General features: G+C 37.0%; 4 protein-coding genes across 13 annotated transcripts in view; 2 read left to right on the top strand and 2 right to left on the bottom strand.

The window, feature by feature from the left end:
• LOC110179749 (uncharacterized) overlaps positions 1-8,892 on the bottom strand; it is a 39,058-nt gene extending 30,166 nt beyond the window's left edge. For 3 of the 9 annotated variants that reach the window (XM_086830251.1, XM_086830266.1, XM_086830286.1), the window contains exons 1-2: positions 8,734-8,874; positions 7,718-7,837 (exon numbers count right to left, since the gene is read on the bottom strand). The gene's annotated coding sequence lies outside the window, so the exon portion shown is untranslated. Of the gene's footprint in view, positions 1-7,717; positions 7,843-8,727 lie in introns of all 9 variants that reach the window. The other 6 variants (XM_086830257.1, XM_086830274.1, XM_086830260.1 and 3 more) reach the window with 4 other exon arrangements.
• LOC110184155 (rab-like protein 3) lies at positions 2,183-3,171 on the bottom strand. The gene is made up of 2 exons (XM_020952562.2): positions 3,007-3,171; positions 2,183-2,928 (listed from the first exon to the last, which is right to left on the bottom strand). Exons 1-2 carry the CDS (start codon positions 3,071-3,073, stop codon positions 2,264-2,266), a joined length of 732 nt encoding a protein of 243 aa, XP_020808221.2. The 5' UTR covers positions 3,074-3,171; the 3' UTR covers positions 2,183-2,263.
• A 508-nt stretch (positions 8,893-9,400) lies between the features above and the next one.
• spirit (Serine Protease Immune Response Integrator) lies at positions 9,401-12,203 on the top strand. 2 transcript variants are annotated; one of them, XM_020952566.2, is made up of 5 exons: positions 9,401-9,638; positions 10,062-10,306; positions 10,702-11,019; positions 11,125-11,344; positions 11,409-12,203. In XM_020952566.2, the coding sequence occupies exons 2-5, from the start codon at positions 10,234-10,236 to the stop codon at positions 12,055-12,057; spliced, it is 1,260 nt and encodes a 419-aa protein (XP_020808225.2). In that variant the 5' UTR covers positions 9,401-9,638; positions 10,062-10,233; the 3' UTR covers positions 12,058-12,203. The 2 variants fall into 2 exon arrangements, with proteins under 2 accessions (XP_020808225.2, XP_086686423.1); XM_086830297.1 differs by lacking the exon at positions 9,401-9,638 and having other exon boundaries at positions 10,091-10,306; positions 10,702-10,928; positions 11,091-11,344.
• A 1,094-nt stretch (positions 12,204-13,297) lies between these two features.
• Positions 13,298-14,002, top strand: LOC110184172 (C-type lectin 37Da). Its single transcript, XM_020952581.2, has 2 exons — positions 13,298-13,452; positions 13,504-14,002. Exons 1-2 carry the CDS (start codon positions 13,332-13,334, stop codon positions 13,956-13,958), a joined length of 576 nt encoding a protein of 191 aa, XP_020808240.1. The 5' UTR covers positions 13,298-13,331; the 3' UTR covers positions 13,959-14,002.
• Positions 14,003-14,072: the final 70 nt, after the last annotated feature.

Raw genomic sequence — 14,072 nt, 5'->3', positions numbered from 1 at the left:
AATATACATAATAAATATACCGCATTAAATGTCTTTAGATATTAAATATAACCTTCTCTTAGTGTGTCATTTAAGTGGGGCGTAGACAAATTGCTAGCAAAGTCAAGCAAAAAGGTGAGCCCACACATAGAAAAAGGCTAAGAGCCAGCCGTTTCCTGTGGCTCACTTTATGCGTGGGGACATGGACTGAGATTGGCCTAAGGCTACAAGTCCACACAAAAAATAAGTAACAAAAAAAACTACATAGAAATATAAATAAACAAAGAAATTGAGAGGAATTAAATAATCAATGCTGTAACTAGAAATAACACTGTTTAACTTAATAACAAACTTATACTGATTCATATTACTTAACATAAGGTATGACACTAGGTAAATTGCTCAATTTAGCATATTGTACACCATAAAAAGGTCACAGTAAACTAATTAATGTTGTAAAGTATGACACTACGTAAATTGAATAAGATAGCTCAAAAAGGTCACATTAAACAAATTTACTCAATATAAGTAAAGACACTAAGTAATTGCCTGCATGTTATATGCTATACCAAGATCACACTTAATTTATAAAATATAAAAAATAATTCCTCAATTGTACAATTATATCCTGTAAGTTGTCACACTAAGATACTGAAGCAAGTATGCCCAAGAATACATGGAAACTTATTATAATTAATATTAAATAATATATGTATGTAATAAAATAAATAAATATGTTTAAGCAGAACTCAGTAAATTGTAATTAAATAAACATGCCACACCAAACTTTTCCACTCAATTCAAGGTATGACCCCAGGCAAATGTGTAATGTAACCTTTAACATCGACTCATTTTAAATAACATAAACATTGCATATTCAGATAGTGTATAATCAATTGGTTTATCTACCCACAAAGTAATGACGACAGCTAATTACCACATCATTTCACGTATACGTATTTTTAGCATTGCCTTAATTAGACAAAGGGGCGAACGTGACTCAAAGTCATAGTTGCTGAACCGATTTACCCCGAGAGTCAGTCAGTCAGTCAGTCAGTCAACCCTTATAATAGGAGCTTATTGTACTTATTTAGTGAGTCAGACGGAGAGGAAACGTGATTCGATCGAACTTTGTTGATATTTTTGTTTTATAGTTAATTGACAATCAACTGCGTTTGTTTCAGCCCGGGTCCCGGTTGTCGGTCCCGGGCAATTAGCTGGATAAAGCGATATATAAAGTTCACTTTTTACACAGGGCTCCCTCCCTCTCCTTAGGGCTCTCGGTTCTGCCCGATTAAGCAACTCAATGGGCGATGTTCTGGCATTGCTATATGACTCTTGCCCCATCAACATACATAAGATTATAAATAAAACCGAATGGTTCAACGTATACGTTTCTGGACATTTTCATAATTTCGTAGTTTTGTGTCAAGGTTACTCTCGCCTCTGTGGGGATAGATACAAGTGTATATAATGCCTTTCTCAATTGATTTGTTTACAAAACAATTTCGGGAATTTTTGGCTGCTTATAATTATATAGTTTATCGAGCAATATATTAAAGCAAAAATCAACAAACAGCAATTGTGCTAGATTCCTAATCTCTTCTGGCAACTAAATATATGGGTTATATTTTCCTTGACTTTATATATATTGCATTACATTGAAATCAAATAAAATAACTGACTGAATATACCTCTATTCTTGCAATGAACTTTAACTGCCAATCGAATTTGAATACTCAATCAGAATTAGCATATTTGAATAACATTCCGAGTTGTTCTGAATTAATTTGTTGTTTTTTTTTCATTTTGGCTAATTGAGTTCGTTTTGCTTTTTTTTGCGGTTTTGGTTGGTATCTCTATAGGACTTTAACGCCTCCATGACGTCATTGCGGTATAGCACACAGTAAATAATATATAGTATATAGCGCATTTCATTATGATGAGTTTTTATCGTTTCAACCTCTGACGCCATGCCTGTGCCATTGGTGATTATTTAAATCGCCAAACAAGTTGGAAATTTGTCAACGCCACTAGGCCTGACCTTCATCGCAAACAATCAGAGCTTAAAACTGAGAATTCTGTGACATAATCACAACTAATTAAGGGATTATTTACAACAAATTGATTTTTTAAACTAACCCTAACTCTGCCTTGCTACAAAGAGATTCTAGAACATATGTATGAAATTCTTCAACTTGGTTTCGGTATAGTTTTATTGTCTTCTCAATAAATGTTATTGAAAATCAAGAACAATAAAATCTATAAAATTCGTAGGTGCAAATCAGTCAGTGTTTGAGCCCCAGAGTGGATATTTCTCCTTGAATTCAACAACGCGATCGAAAAAACGACGCATCTGTTCCTGAGTGCGACTGTTTTCCTCGAAGCCACCGACATCCAGACAGTTTAGGAACATCTCATCCGCGTTTAGCTGATGGGCAATGCCAGAGCGACGACGCACTGGTGGGCTGGGCATCTTGTCCAGCCTGGTGCCCACCACCAGAATGGGCACATGGTGGGTCTTCAAGATCGGACGATGACGTCCATGGCGCTGCTTGCAAATCTGACGCAGTGGCTCGTACAGCCAATCGTGGAGATTGTCCTGCGAACGCATGTTCTCCAGATTGTGGACGAGAACAATGCCATCGATATCCTTGGTTAAATCCTTATACTGAGCACGTTGCAGACGACACTCGGTGATTATATCGATGAATTCCACGAAATAGAGGATTTCGGTTTTGGTGGCTTTGCGCTGTGGGGGAAACAGGGACTTATCCTCCGACGAGGAATGCGATGTCCAATCGGGCGTAGGCGGCATCACCTCAGTCTTGATATACTCGTGCAATCGCACCTGAATGTCCCAGTAGCGATGTTTCACCGATCGGGAGGCCAGGGTGGGCGTATCAATGCTGCAGGCCATCAAATTGGTAACGCTTGTCTTACCCACACCTGGCAATAGGAATAATGGGACATTCAATTGTTAATTCAATACACAATTACCAATGGCTGGTGTGGACCATTGCGCACCTTTGTCGCCCAACATGAGGATGCGGACGGTGGGCACATCGTTGACCTGGAGCTGTTTCTCTGCCATTTTTTTCGGAGATTCCTTGTTCAATGTTAAGTGCACTAGTAGCGTCTCACGATTTATGACGGGAAAGCGAAAATCTGGACACTAATTGTTAACTCGATGGCAACTTGGTTTAAATCGACTAACTTACAGGGTAGTCGCTCTTGATCCTTTTGTAGTGCCATAACTATTGTTGTATCTTGCCAGCAGTACGATAGTTAACTATATTCTAATACCTTAAATCCTCTTATTGACTTCAATTCTTACAAAAACTACCAACACGTTTTGTAAAGTTAAAACAAAACAAATCACAACTTTATCCTATCGATAACTCGATCTTACGATAGACCTCACTCCAGGAATGTATCGGTTTCTTAATCTTCTTCTTCAAAACATATGTTTGCAACTGAAAAACTGTACTGATATTTTATTTTACCAATAAGAAATTGTACATAACTATCAACAATTTTATTTTTAACATTTGTCCTGCTAACTGAATGGATGTTTTTTAATACATAAGTATGTATATATACATATGTATGTCAAATAGAATGTCGAAATTATAGAGTTGCTTCCTGCAACATGCATTTCGTTCTCCAACCCTGGTATTTGATGATTTTCATCAGAAAACCATATGTGCATACACTTTCGACTTTCTGCTTTACATAAGACATCATTAAAGTATTTCCCAGTCAGAATGTCTGGCTTTTCTTGCGCAAATATTTATACTCTCTGTTGATATTTCAGATAACAAGATTTATCTATCTTAGCCACAATCTTTCGTCAGATGCCACGCGTGGGCGACAAACAAAACGATAAAAAAAAGAGCAAGATTTCATCATAGGTGAGGCATGCGTCATGCTTCTCCGCCTATTCAGAATTCCACGAATGGATCATTTGATCAATTAGCCACAGATCAATACTTATTGAATTGCGTGGGGTTACATTCTCCACTCTCCCCTCTCTGTTTTTAAAAATGACCAATTATAATATGGTTCTTTTTTTCCAATTCTCCCCCATTTATTTGTCGCTTTTTTGTTGTATCTACTGTGTGCATGTAATGGAAAATCGCTTGTGTTTTCTTTAAAGAATATAAGACTTTTTGGTACTTATTAAAAAGAATATTCAAGAAGACTTATTGTTCCACAAGTAAGTTAAGTACCTTACAAATTATAAACACAAACTTGATACAAGAACTTGGCGTTTCAATTAGCAAGAGTAAATGGTTCCCAGTTTAATTCGTACCTTTAAACTTATAAATTTGTAATGCCAATTACCTATTTAATCAATTACCAAAGTGTTCATGGAAAAGTTAATCAATTTCCAAGTAAATTGAGTGAATTTAATTAACTTAAAAACCTAAATTAAAATTGAACTTTGTAATCAATATACTCGAAATGCAACCCATTAAAAAGTAAGGGGACCATCAACTCAAATATGAAAACACGCAACAGAAGAAAAGTCGGCGGCGTTCTTTGGCTAAGACATTTTCCCCGCCTTTCAGTGGGAATTAGCGAGGCAAAGTTCAGCAGCCCAGAAAAAAAAGAAAACAATAGGAAAGCAGACCATGAGGGTTGCCTTGCCTTGCATTGGGTGGGGGTGGTGGTGATAGTGTTATGGTGGCTATGTGGCGGTGCTCCATAAATTAGAGCGACTTGGCAATATGGGCAGCCGGGACAGTTTTATGGCCACGAATCACACACACACGGACACATCGAAAATGCAGTTTACAAAATGCCCACCAAAGCACGCTTTTCTCCCCTTCAACCCCCAACATGCCAAAGGGGTTTTCCTTTCACCAAAAACGGGGGGAAAATTCTGCAGTGTGTCAGTTTGGTGGGTGGTTTTTCTGGCGCAAGAAGGAGTGCCGATTATAGGCTGATTAGGGGGTTATTTGGTGACCTACATACATAGCGGTTAATGTGTGGTAGAATGGGGATGCACATTAGCGGGTTAATAAAGTCAAGTTTTCGAATGAAGAAAATCTTTGAATAAAAGACATTAAAGCTCTCAACTCTGGTGAAGATCTCAAGTCTTTCGGGAAGGTTTTCTATGCAATTGTACAAATTGTTATAAATATATTTTAATAATATTGTAACTATATGTATGTATGAAAGAGGCAGACCCAGTTTAAATCAATCAGTTTACAATCAATCTAATATTACAAAACAACTTTCAAGTAGGCCGATTCAATGCATAGAAAGGGGTCTCTCCCACGAGAGTGAAAATCGCAGCTCATCTCGAATTGCATTTGTTTATTGGCAAACACACAAACAAAGTAGGTTAGCAACTTTTCATATCAATTTTCAGCCCACATGACGACCATTGACACCACACTCCAAAGACATGCCTCAAATCCATAGAAATCATAGAAGAAAAATCTGTGAAAGAACTTAAATCAAAACACGAAATAGTGGAAATTATTTTTAACTGAAAAGCCGGACGACTGACCGGACCAGGGGGGGCAGGGCAGGGCAGCAGCTGGGAAATTGAAATACGGGAAAGGAGACGTTGCTCCAAGTTGAATGAACCATACACACACCGGCAACAGCGACGAGTATCGAACAGATAATTATAATGAGAGCAGATGGTCTCCGGTCTCGGGTCTTGACTATATATTTTACTTGCAAAACAAAGGTGTCTGTCTGGCCAGCAATACTCAAGAAATATTAATAATTCTCGAGCAAAAGTAATAAAATTAAATAAACAACTTGAGCCACATATTATTTTGAAGTATTTAAAGCTGTCTTGGTCTATGAATTCTATTATTATTATACAGGAATTCATTTTTTTAATAGTTATAGTAATACTTAAACACTCTAAATAACCGCAAAAGTGTTCATAAATTTTAAAAATTTTAAATCGTGCCAAGAAATGTAATATTCGGAGTCTTTAAAGTATGCCAACCGTCAAAACAACTGTTTTGTATGCTTGGCAAATATGTTCGAAATGCATTATTAAAGAGGATCTTAAATTTCCAAAAATTATACATTTTATTTACATTTTTCAAGAATTTTCCAAAAAGTGTGCAAAATAAATTGCGTTAGCATAAAACTGGACCGAAAAAACAAAAACAGGAAAGGATTTCAACTTTGGCAAGTCGAAATTCGAATACTCTTAAAATTAGACAATTTTTAAAATATGTTTTTAATATATATAAGTTTTAAATTAATCATATTTAAATCCAACCTATTATATGGTAAATATATTCATAGTTTTTTTTGATTATTATTAAACTTCTACAATCTTTCAAATACAATACTTTCATATAGCTTAAAAAACGAAGATACTAGTCCATAGAGACAGGACTAGATCGACTTGTCTGGTGATGATTAATAAGAAAAACCTGATTAAAATTATAATACCCCTTTAAGGGTATTTAAAAAACAATGCTTAGTTAGCAACAATAAATTTTGCTGCGATGGCCAACGAGAATGAGATCATTTTTAGACTTCTCTCACGTTTTTTTTTCGGTATCTTTACTGTGTGTTCGTGTGTGTGTGTGTGTGTGCGTCTCTCCCCTTTTGTATACATTTTGTTAACCGTAAAAATTGTTGAAATTTCCACCGACTGGAACACCAGCGGACATGATACAAACAAAATAAATAAATATAAAAAAATAGGCACAGCAAATGCAGGTCAGACAAATGAAATAGAGACGCTGGGAATATAAATGGCGACATTGCAAAGTGGAAGCGGAAATGGATTTAGATAAAACCCAGTAAACATATAAAAATATACAAAAAGAGTTTATCAAAAGAGTGGAATATATATGTATATATATTGCAAATTTCAAGACTCACTTATAAGGGGTAATCGGTCCGGTTAGTTCTATGGAGGTCAGTATCGTTAAATTCACTTAGCCTTGCCGCCGCCGCCTCAAATTGCTCAAATTTAAATTCAAATGCAGGCAACACAAAAAAAAAATAACACAAGTTTATTTAGCATACCCTCGGAAATGGGATATGCACGAACTGTGGACAGCTTAAACTGTGTTAAGGAATTTCGCCACCTTTGGGGTTTAATTAGCTTATATTTATATTTTTGTTCTGGTTATTATCTAGTTTTTGTTTCATTTTAAAGCTGAGCTTAAATGAAATTGATTAATTAATTATCTAATATATTTCATCAATTAATAAATTAGTGATTGATCTGAATTAATAAGAAATTCAAATGTTTTAAAAGACGTATACTTATTTTTTTATATAGGAAACGTTTTTTAATAAAAATTTGATTGAGTTTACATTAAAGTTTATTTTAATTTTTATCTTAATAAATTTATAATTTATAATAAACTTTTTCTTTTGAAATGATAAATATTTCAATAAATTGAAGTCGAAGTTGATTTAATTAAAGGTTTATTTTATCAGATATACATATATATTTAAATATATAATTCTTATATTTATAAAAGCAAAAAGACGACTTGATTTAGAGTTTATTTTATTAGATATATATATTTATTATATTTATATTTTATTATATTTATTTATTTTTTATTAGAAAAGTTAAAAATACGCTTTTATAAAATAACAAAAGACTTGTTTGGTATTGGTAATTGGGAAAGGTGAAAGTACATCATATAAGAAACATTTTCACCCACTCCACTATATACACACAATATATATATTCACACTACACTCTATTAACTACTTACTACTCACTCACCTGTTGCTGGATCGGCAATAGACAAAACGGCGAAAATAAAATTACGTGTTTTGCAACCGGTTTTTACTTTTTGATCACTTCTATTTGGTTAAAATGTTGTTGTTTCTGTTTCTTTGGTCACTGCTCTAAAAAAAAATCATTGATGTTAACAACTTTTTCACAGAACTCTGATTGGATGCACAGCGCAAAAAAAAATGTGGAAAAAAAAGAATGCGAAACACGCGGCGATATAAAAAAAACCGTGTGTAGTTTATCTTATCAGCAGAGAACCCGGCGGAAGAGGAGGGAGAGAGTTGAGCAATAATATTCCATTATCAAACTGATAACACTCGCGGAGTCGTCGATACACACTCTGGCCCTGTTTGTTATTTGCCCTTCTTGCTGTTCTTCTGCTGTTGCTGTTGTTTTTATTTCTTTATTTGCAGTAGGTTTTAGTCACCTCCATTCTATCTCTCAAAAGCGTTTGCGCTACAGCTTTTCTCCGGTGTACTTGAGTCATCTGATCGCTAAACACGCTCAGTGACGTCATAGCGCCAAAGAACAATAGAAGTGGTGGGAGAGTAAGAGCACAGGGGGTTGCGTGCACTTGAAATAAAACGGTAGAAAAGGCCAAGCAAAAACAACAAAAGCAACGGCACTAGCAACTGGTTCACCTTCAGCTGATCAGCGAGATGATGCCATCTCCCTTGCGCACTCCATTCAAATTACAAACAATTGCTTTTTGTTCTACACTTGTTAGAACCACAACAACAACAGCAACAGGATAACAACAAGAACAACCGAGCGCGAAAACAATATATTAAATATAAAAAAAACACAACGTTCACTGAATATTGTCTCTATAAGAGTGCGTATTAAATTAGACTCCTCTATTTATATTAATAAATTGCACAAGCTGCGTATGTTTTCACCGTAAGTGCGCGCGTCGCTAATGAAGACGAAGGAAAAGGGCAAAAGAAAGGAGAAAGGGAAAGAGCGCGAGCGAGAGGAGGAGTAAAAGGAGCGCGTACACTTACGCCAAAATGCCGGCAAAACAAAACAGGGGATAGTTAGAACTTTTAACAGATGCGTCAGCTGCGTTCCGTCCGATTCGCTCAAAATTTGCTTTTCAACTGACTGACCAGACTTGACAGGCGGTTGCGCGGCCAAAAATACCGAAAGCTAGGCGCAGTGTGACCAGAAGCACATTGGGCTGTCAATCTCAAAAAGCTCGAGTTTCGATAACGATAAGAAACGGATTTGATATTTGAATTTTCTCTAAGAAAACTAAAGTAATTTAAACAAATCAAATTTAAATCAAATTAAGTTAAGTTTGCTGAAGTACAATGTGTTATATATTTTAATATTGAGTCTAAATTCAACTTCCCTTGAACTAAATAGGAAAAATAGGTCATTGCTTATTAAAACTTATTTAAACACTCTACAAAATAAAAACGTTACTCAAGAAAATTAAGCAAGGAACAAAATAAATCCTTTTCGTTATTTATTCTTACACTTATTGAAGACAAATTGATTTCAAAGAATATATATGAAAGATAGATATACGAATAAGAAAAAGAATAATGCTTAGAATTGTTTTATGACGATGGGTGTTGGCTCAAAATGGGATAACTATTATTCTGTATATAGGTAAACCCTTTTTATAAACAAATAATAAAAATATAAATTTTAAGTGCTCTCAGTAGTGACTTTCCAACACTGCGACGACTCACATACATATCTATCTTAATTATTTCGGCAAATCTTGAGCTTAAAAGGCACTTAAAAGTATTACTCAAAACCAGAAGCGGGATAACTCATATTCAAGCTGGCCACGCGCTGGCAAAATATAAATACGAAGCCATAAATATAATCGAAGATGAACACGTGAAAAATGAGCGAAGTTCAATGAGCCAAAGCCGAAGTGAACAAATATTATTAAGTGAGAGAACCGGTCGTCTCAGTTTGCTTTTATTGTTTTTACTTCATTGTTATTATTTTGATTTCTCTGACGCTTACTATCAGAAAAGCCCAAATCGTGTGTCATAGATGTCAAGACCCATCTCGGGGAGATAATACTTCAGGAGCTCGGGAATAACAAATGCCAATGTTTGCTTTTATTATAAATAATTTTTTTCGAGAGACCAGTTTTCGAAAGCAGTCAAAAATGTTTTAGGGAAAAATATTATTATATCAAATATATTTAAAATATCAAAACCAAAAACTCTGTATTATAAAAGCTTGTACTTCAAAACAGTAAAGTTTTGAAATATTAAAAAGTGTTGAAAATTCTACTAATAATATTTAAATTAAATTAATATTAGGTCTGACTCGTTTCCTAAAATCCCCCAATTATATCTCTCAGTGTAACTTGCTGGCTTTTGGTTAATTGGCACTTGGGAGGTTGGAAGTTGCCTGTCTGGTTTTCTGGCGATCTGAGCGCGCATCGCCGATTGCCGGCCGATCTCAGCGTTAACCCCACTGCATTCCGCATCTGGCAACGAGCAAGGAAGGAGATTCCCCATCCGAGTTCCAAGATGAACACTCCAGCAGCCGCCGGTACACAAGTGTATCCACTTCTACTCCTCGTGCTGCTGCCACTAATCGCAGGTAAGAGTTAAAACTACTGCTAGTGGGAGTGGTCTAGATCAGGCTAGTTTAATGGAATAATTTAATGAAAACTATAAGAAAAAGTCTTGGTAAACATAGAGTATGTAAAATAAAGACTGCGAATGTTTTGGAATTGTTTAAAACCCCTAAACAAATGGGAATACTTGTAGTTCCTGTCCTTTTTATTATTATTCTATTAAATTCCTCAATTAAATTTGTATCAAACAACATACTTTCTAAATTATATTTTATATTTCCTACTGCAAAACGAACGTTCTTCCCAAAAATTCTATAGAAATTCTTCAGGGGGAATTTTCTCTAACATTTCTCACCTCTTTTTGCTCCTGTGACTCATAATTGGGTTTTATTTTATTTTATTTTTTTGTACCTTTCAGTTTGGGCCACGCCCGCCATTAGTCCGCAGTCGCAGCGTGGCATTATCTTTCCCAAGGAATCCTTTGATGAATGCTACCTGGATGATCCCCAACGGACGAAGGGCACCTGCCGTCGCATGGAGGACTGTCCCTCCGCTGTGAAAAGCTGGCTGGAGAGACGGGAATCCCCCAAGACCTGCTACTTTGTGAAATTCGATCATTTTGTATGCTGCAATCCGGAGATTGAAGTGCCAGAGATAACCACCAGTGTACCGCCCACGCTGCCACCCACTCGTAATCCATATACAGCACCACTGGTCCAACGACCAAGTCTAGAGGGTGAGAGTTATCCTAATCCTTAACTAAGATCTCATTCCAATTTAAGGTGATGTAATTCCATGACTAACTAGGGATTTCCCCTTCTTTCTCGCATATATTTTGTAGCATGTTACGATTACAACAACGTCAAGTTGACTAACGAGAATGACCTGACCTTCGTGGTCTCAGTGGTGGGCGGGAAGCCAACACGTTACCGGGAATACCCCTTCATGGCAGCCCTGGGCTGGCGTTCCAGCTTCGATCAACAGATATATTATCGCTGCGGCGGTGCCTTGATCTCAAATACCTTTATCTTGACGGCTGCTCACTGCACCGACTTGGGCGGGTAAGAATGGATCGATTAGTTATCAGCAGAATCTAATGAATATATATATATATATTCCCCTCAGAGAGCCACCCAGTCAGGTTCGACTTGGTGGCGATAACCTGACCCTAACCGAGGGCGAGGACCTGCTCATCCGACGCGTGCTGGTGCATCCGGATTACAATGCCACCACAGCCTACAATGATATTGCCCTGCTGGAGCTGGAGACACCGGCCAAGCCGGAACTCCGTCCAACATGCATTTGGTCGGAGAAGGAGCTAATTAACTCACTGGTCACGGCCATTGGCTATGGACAGACCAGCTTTGCCGGCCTCTCCTCCGCCCAGTTGCTAAAGGTGCCGCTCAGGAGGGTGACCAACGAGGATTGCCAGGTTCACTATCAGACGGATCAGCTAGTCGAGGGACTCCAAGGTAGCCAATTGTGCGCAGGGGATTTGGCCGGGGAAAAGGACACCTGCCAGGGCGACTCTGGTGGTCCGCTCCTCATGCAGGATGCCCATTTGCTCTACATCGTGGGCATTACGTCTCTGGGACAGGGTTGCGCCAGTGGACCGCCATCGGTGTACACCAGAGTGTCCAGCTACGTTGACTGGATTGAGAGTGTCGTGTGGCCCACAGGATATACTTCGCAACCGCTACCACTACAGGACCAGATGTCCTCGAAACCTAAGGAAATGACAGATCCCAATTTCGATCTGAGGGCAATGATTTAATCTAATTTATTTTAAGGTTCTATTGAAAAAAAAGAATCTACAGGAAAACATAAATTAAATATCGAATTTGATTTGGTTTTTTGTAAGAATATATTAAGTTCATTTTTATACAAAAAATAATAATAAAAAACCACTGAGAGAAACAATAATTATTTGATTTTGAATGTGAAATCGATCATAATTAAGCCTTTCTGTGTTGGCTTTTATAAGGATACTAGCATATTGGACTTTAACATTTAGATAATTAAATATGATAATGACTGAAATACATAGCTAGTACAGCTAAAAGACCTATCTATATATGTATATATGATATAATTGTCATGGTTAAGACTTACCGCATTAGTCCTCAATTTCTTCCAGTGTAGAGTATTATTCCTGGTGTCTTCAAGTAGGCTTTCCATGGTATCATCAAAGTAAACGTCTTCCTGTTTATAAAAATGTAATGCATTGGTCAGGTGATGTTTTCGAAGTCGAAGGTCACTATCACTAAAACTAACACTATCACTATTGATGTAAACAGGAGAAAGACCGCGGACAGAATGAGGTCAGCGCAATATAGGTGCCTGTATTTATAGTCCCCGAGTAAAGAGAACAGAGAAAGTGAGAGGGACAGAGAAAGAGAAAGAGCCACCTCTCGAGAGAAAGGCAGAGAGGAATAGAGAGAAAGTAATATCTCTAGAGCAACCCAGAGAGAGAGAGAGAGATAGGCATACCAAATAATATAGAGGAAGAATGAGAGACAGACAGAGAGTTATATATAGAGATAGTTAGAGAACGGGATAGAGAAATAAATAAAAAATGTAGCATTTTTCTCTGGATTTACATGATATATTCTTCTGATTTTAATAAAATTAAGACCAAAAATATAAAATAATTCAGCTATATATCACAATTTAGATGAAAATATGTTAAATTGATTTCTAAAAATCTTCCCGTCCCAAATTTTCTTATTCTACGGCAATAAATATAAATATAAATTGCCAATAAGTAAATATAATCAATATATTGACTTGGAAACTTTCACTTTTATACACATAATGTGTGTGTATTATATACACAAGTATATCCATTTCCAATCTGTCTGTGCCTTTTTAATTTATGAATATCACCTGGGTGTTATATTCTCTGCCACCTCAGGTTAGGCTAGATGACATTCTATGGAAATCTGTGGCTGATTCAGGTGTTCATACCATCCGAGAAATAGCTAACTGGGGGCCATAAAAGCGTCCAGAATTCTGGACATCGGCTAGTTGAGCTCTGAATGTTGAACAATGATGACGATAATATCGCAAGCCATGTTCCTGCTGATCCTAGCCAGCGCCTGGACTCTGTCAGAGGCCTATCTGCCCGATGTCAATATCTTTACCAATTACCGAACCGAAGTCTATAATGGTAAGTTAAATTTATATTTGGTTAAGTGATCATCCTACGTATTTGTTGCAGGTATACCCTCGGAGATTGATACCACACCCTTTGTTAGGATCGGGGACAATTACTACTATATCGAACCGATGAACAAAGTGAATTGGTTCCAGGCGGCAGGAGCATGTCGCATGATGAACGCCCACCTGGCCTCCATCGAGGACAAACCGGAAATGGAGGCCCTGATCAAATATATGAACGCAAAGGGATTTAAGAATAACGATTACTTCTGGATATCGGGCAACGATCTGGGCACTGAGGGTGCCTTCTACTGGCTCTCCAACGGAAGGCCCATGACCTATGCCCCCTGGAATGGGCCAAAACAAATGCCGGACAACTATGGGGGCAACGAGAATTGTGTCCACATGTTTGCCACCCGGGAAATGATCAACGACGCCAACTGTAAGATCCAAATGTTGTATGTGTGTGAGGCCACGGAACCCAAGACATTCAAATTCACCTACATCAAGTGGTGAGCCCAAGGGGGAAAAAATTAAATTAAATTTACATTCTCAGACCTAAATGGATATGTATGTACATATGGAAAATTTAATAATATAACAGAAAGAAAGTTAGGCAAGATATTTAAT

The sequence above is a fragment of the Drosophila serrata genome, unplaced genomic scaffold, assembly GCF_035046125.1.
Source record: "Drosophila serrata isolate PLE 108 unplaced genomic scaffold, ASM3504612v1 contig_23, whole genome shotgun sequence".
Lineage (NCBI taxonomy): Eukaryota > Metazoa > Arthropoda > Insecta > Diptera > Drosophilidae > Drosophila > Drosophila serrata.
This window is presented reverse-complemented; position numbering and strand designations above follow the sequence as displayed.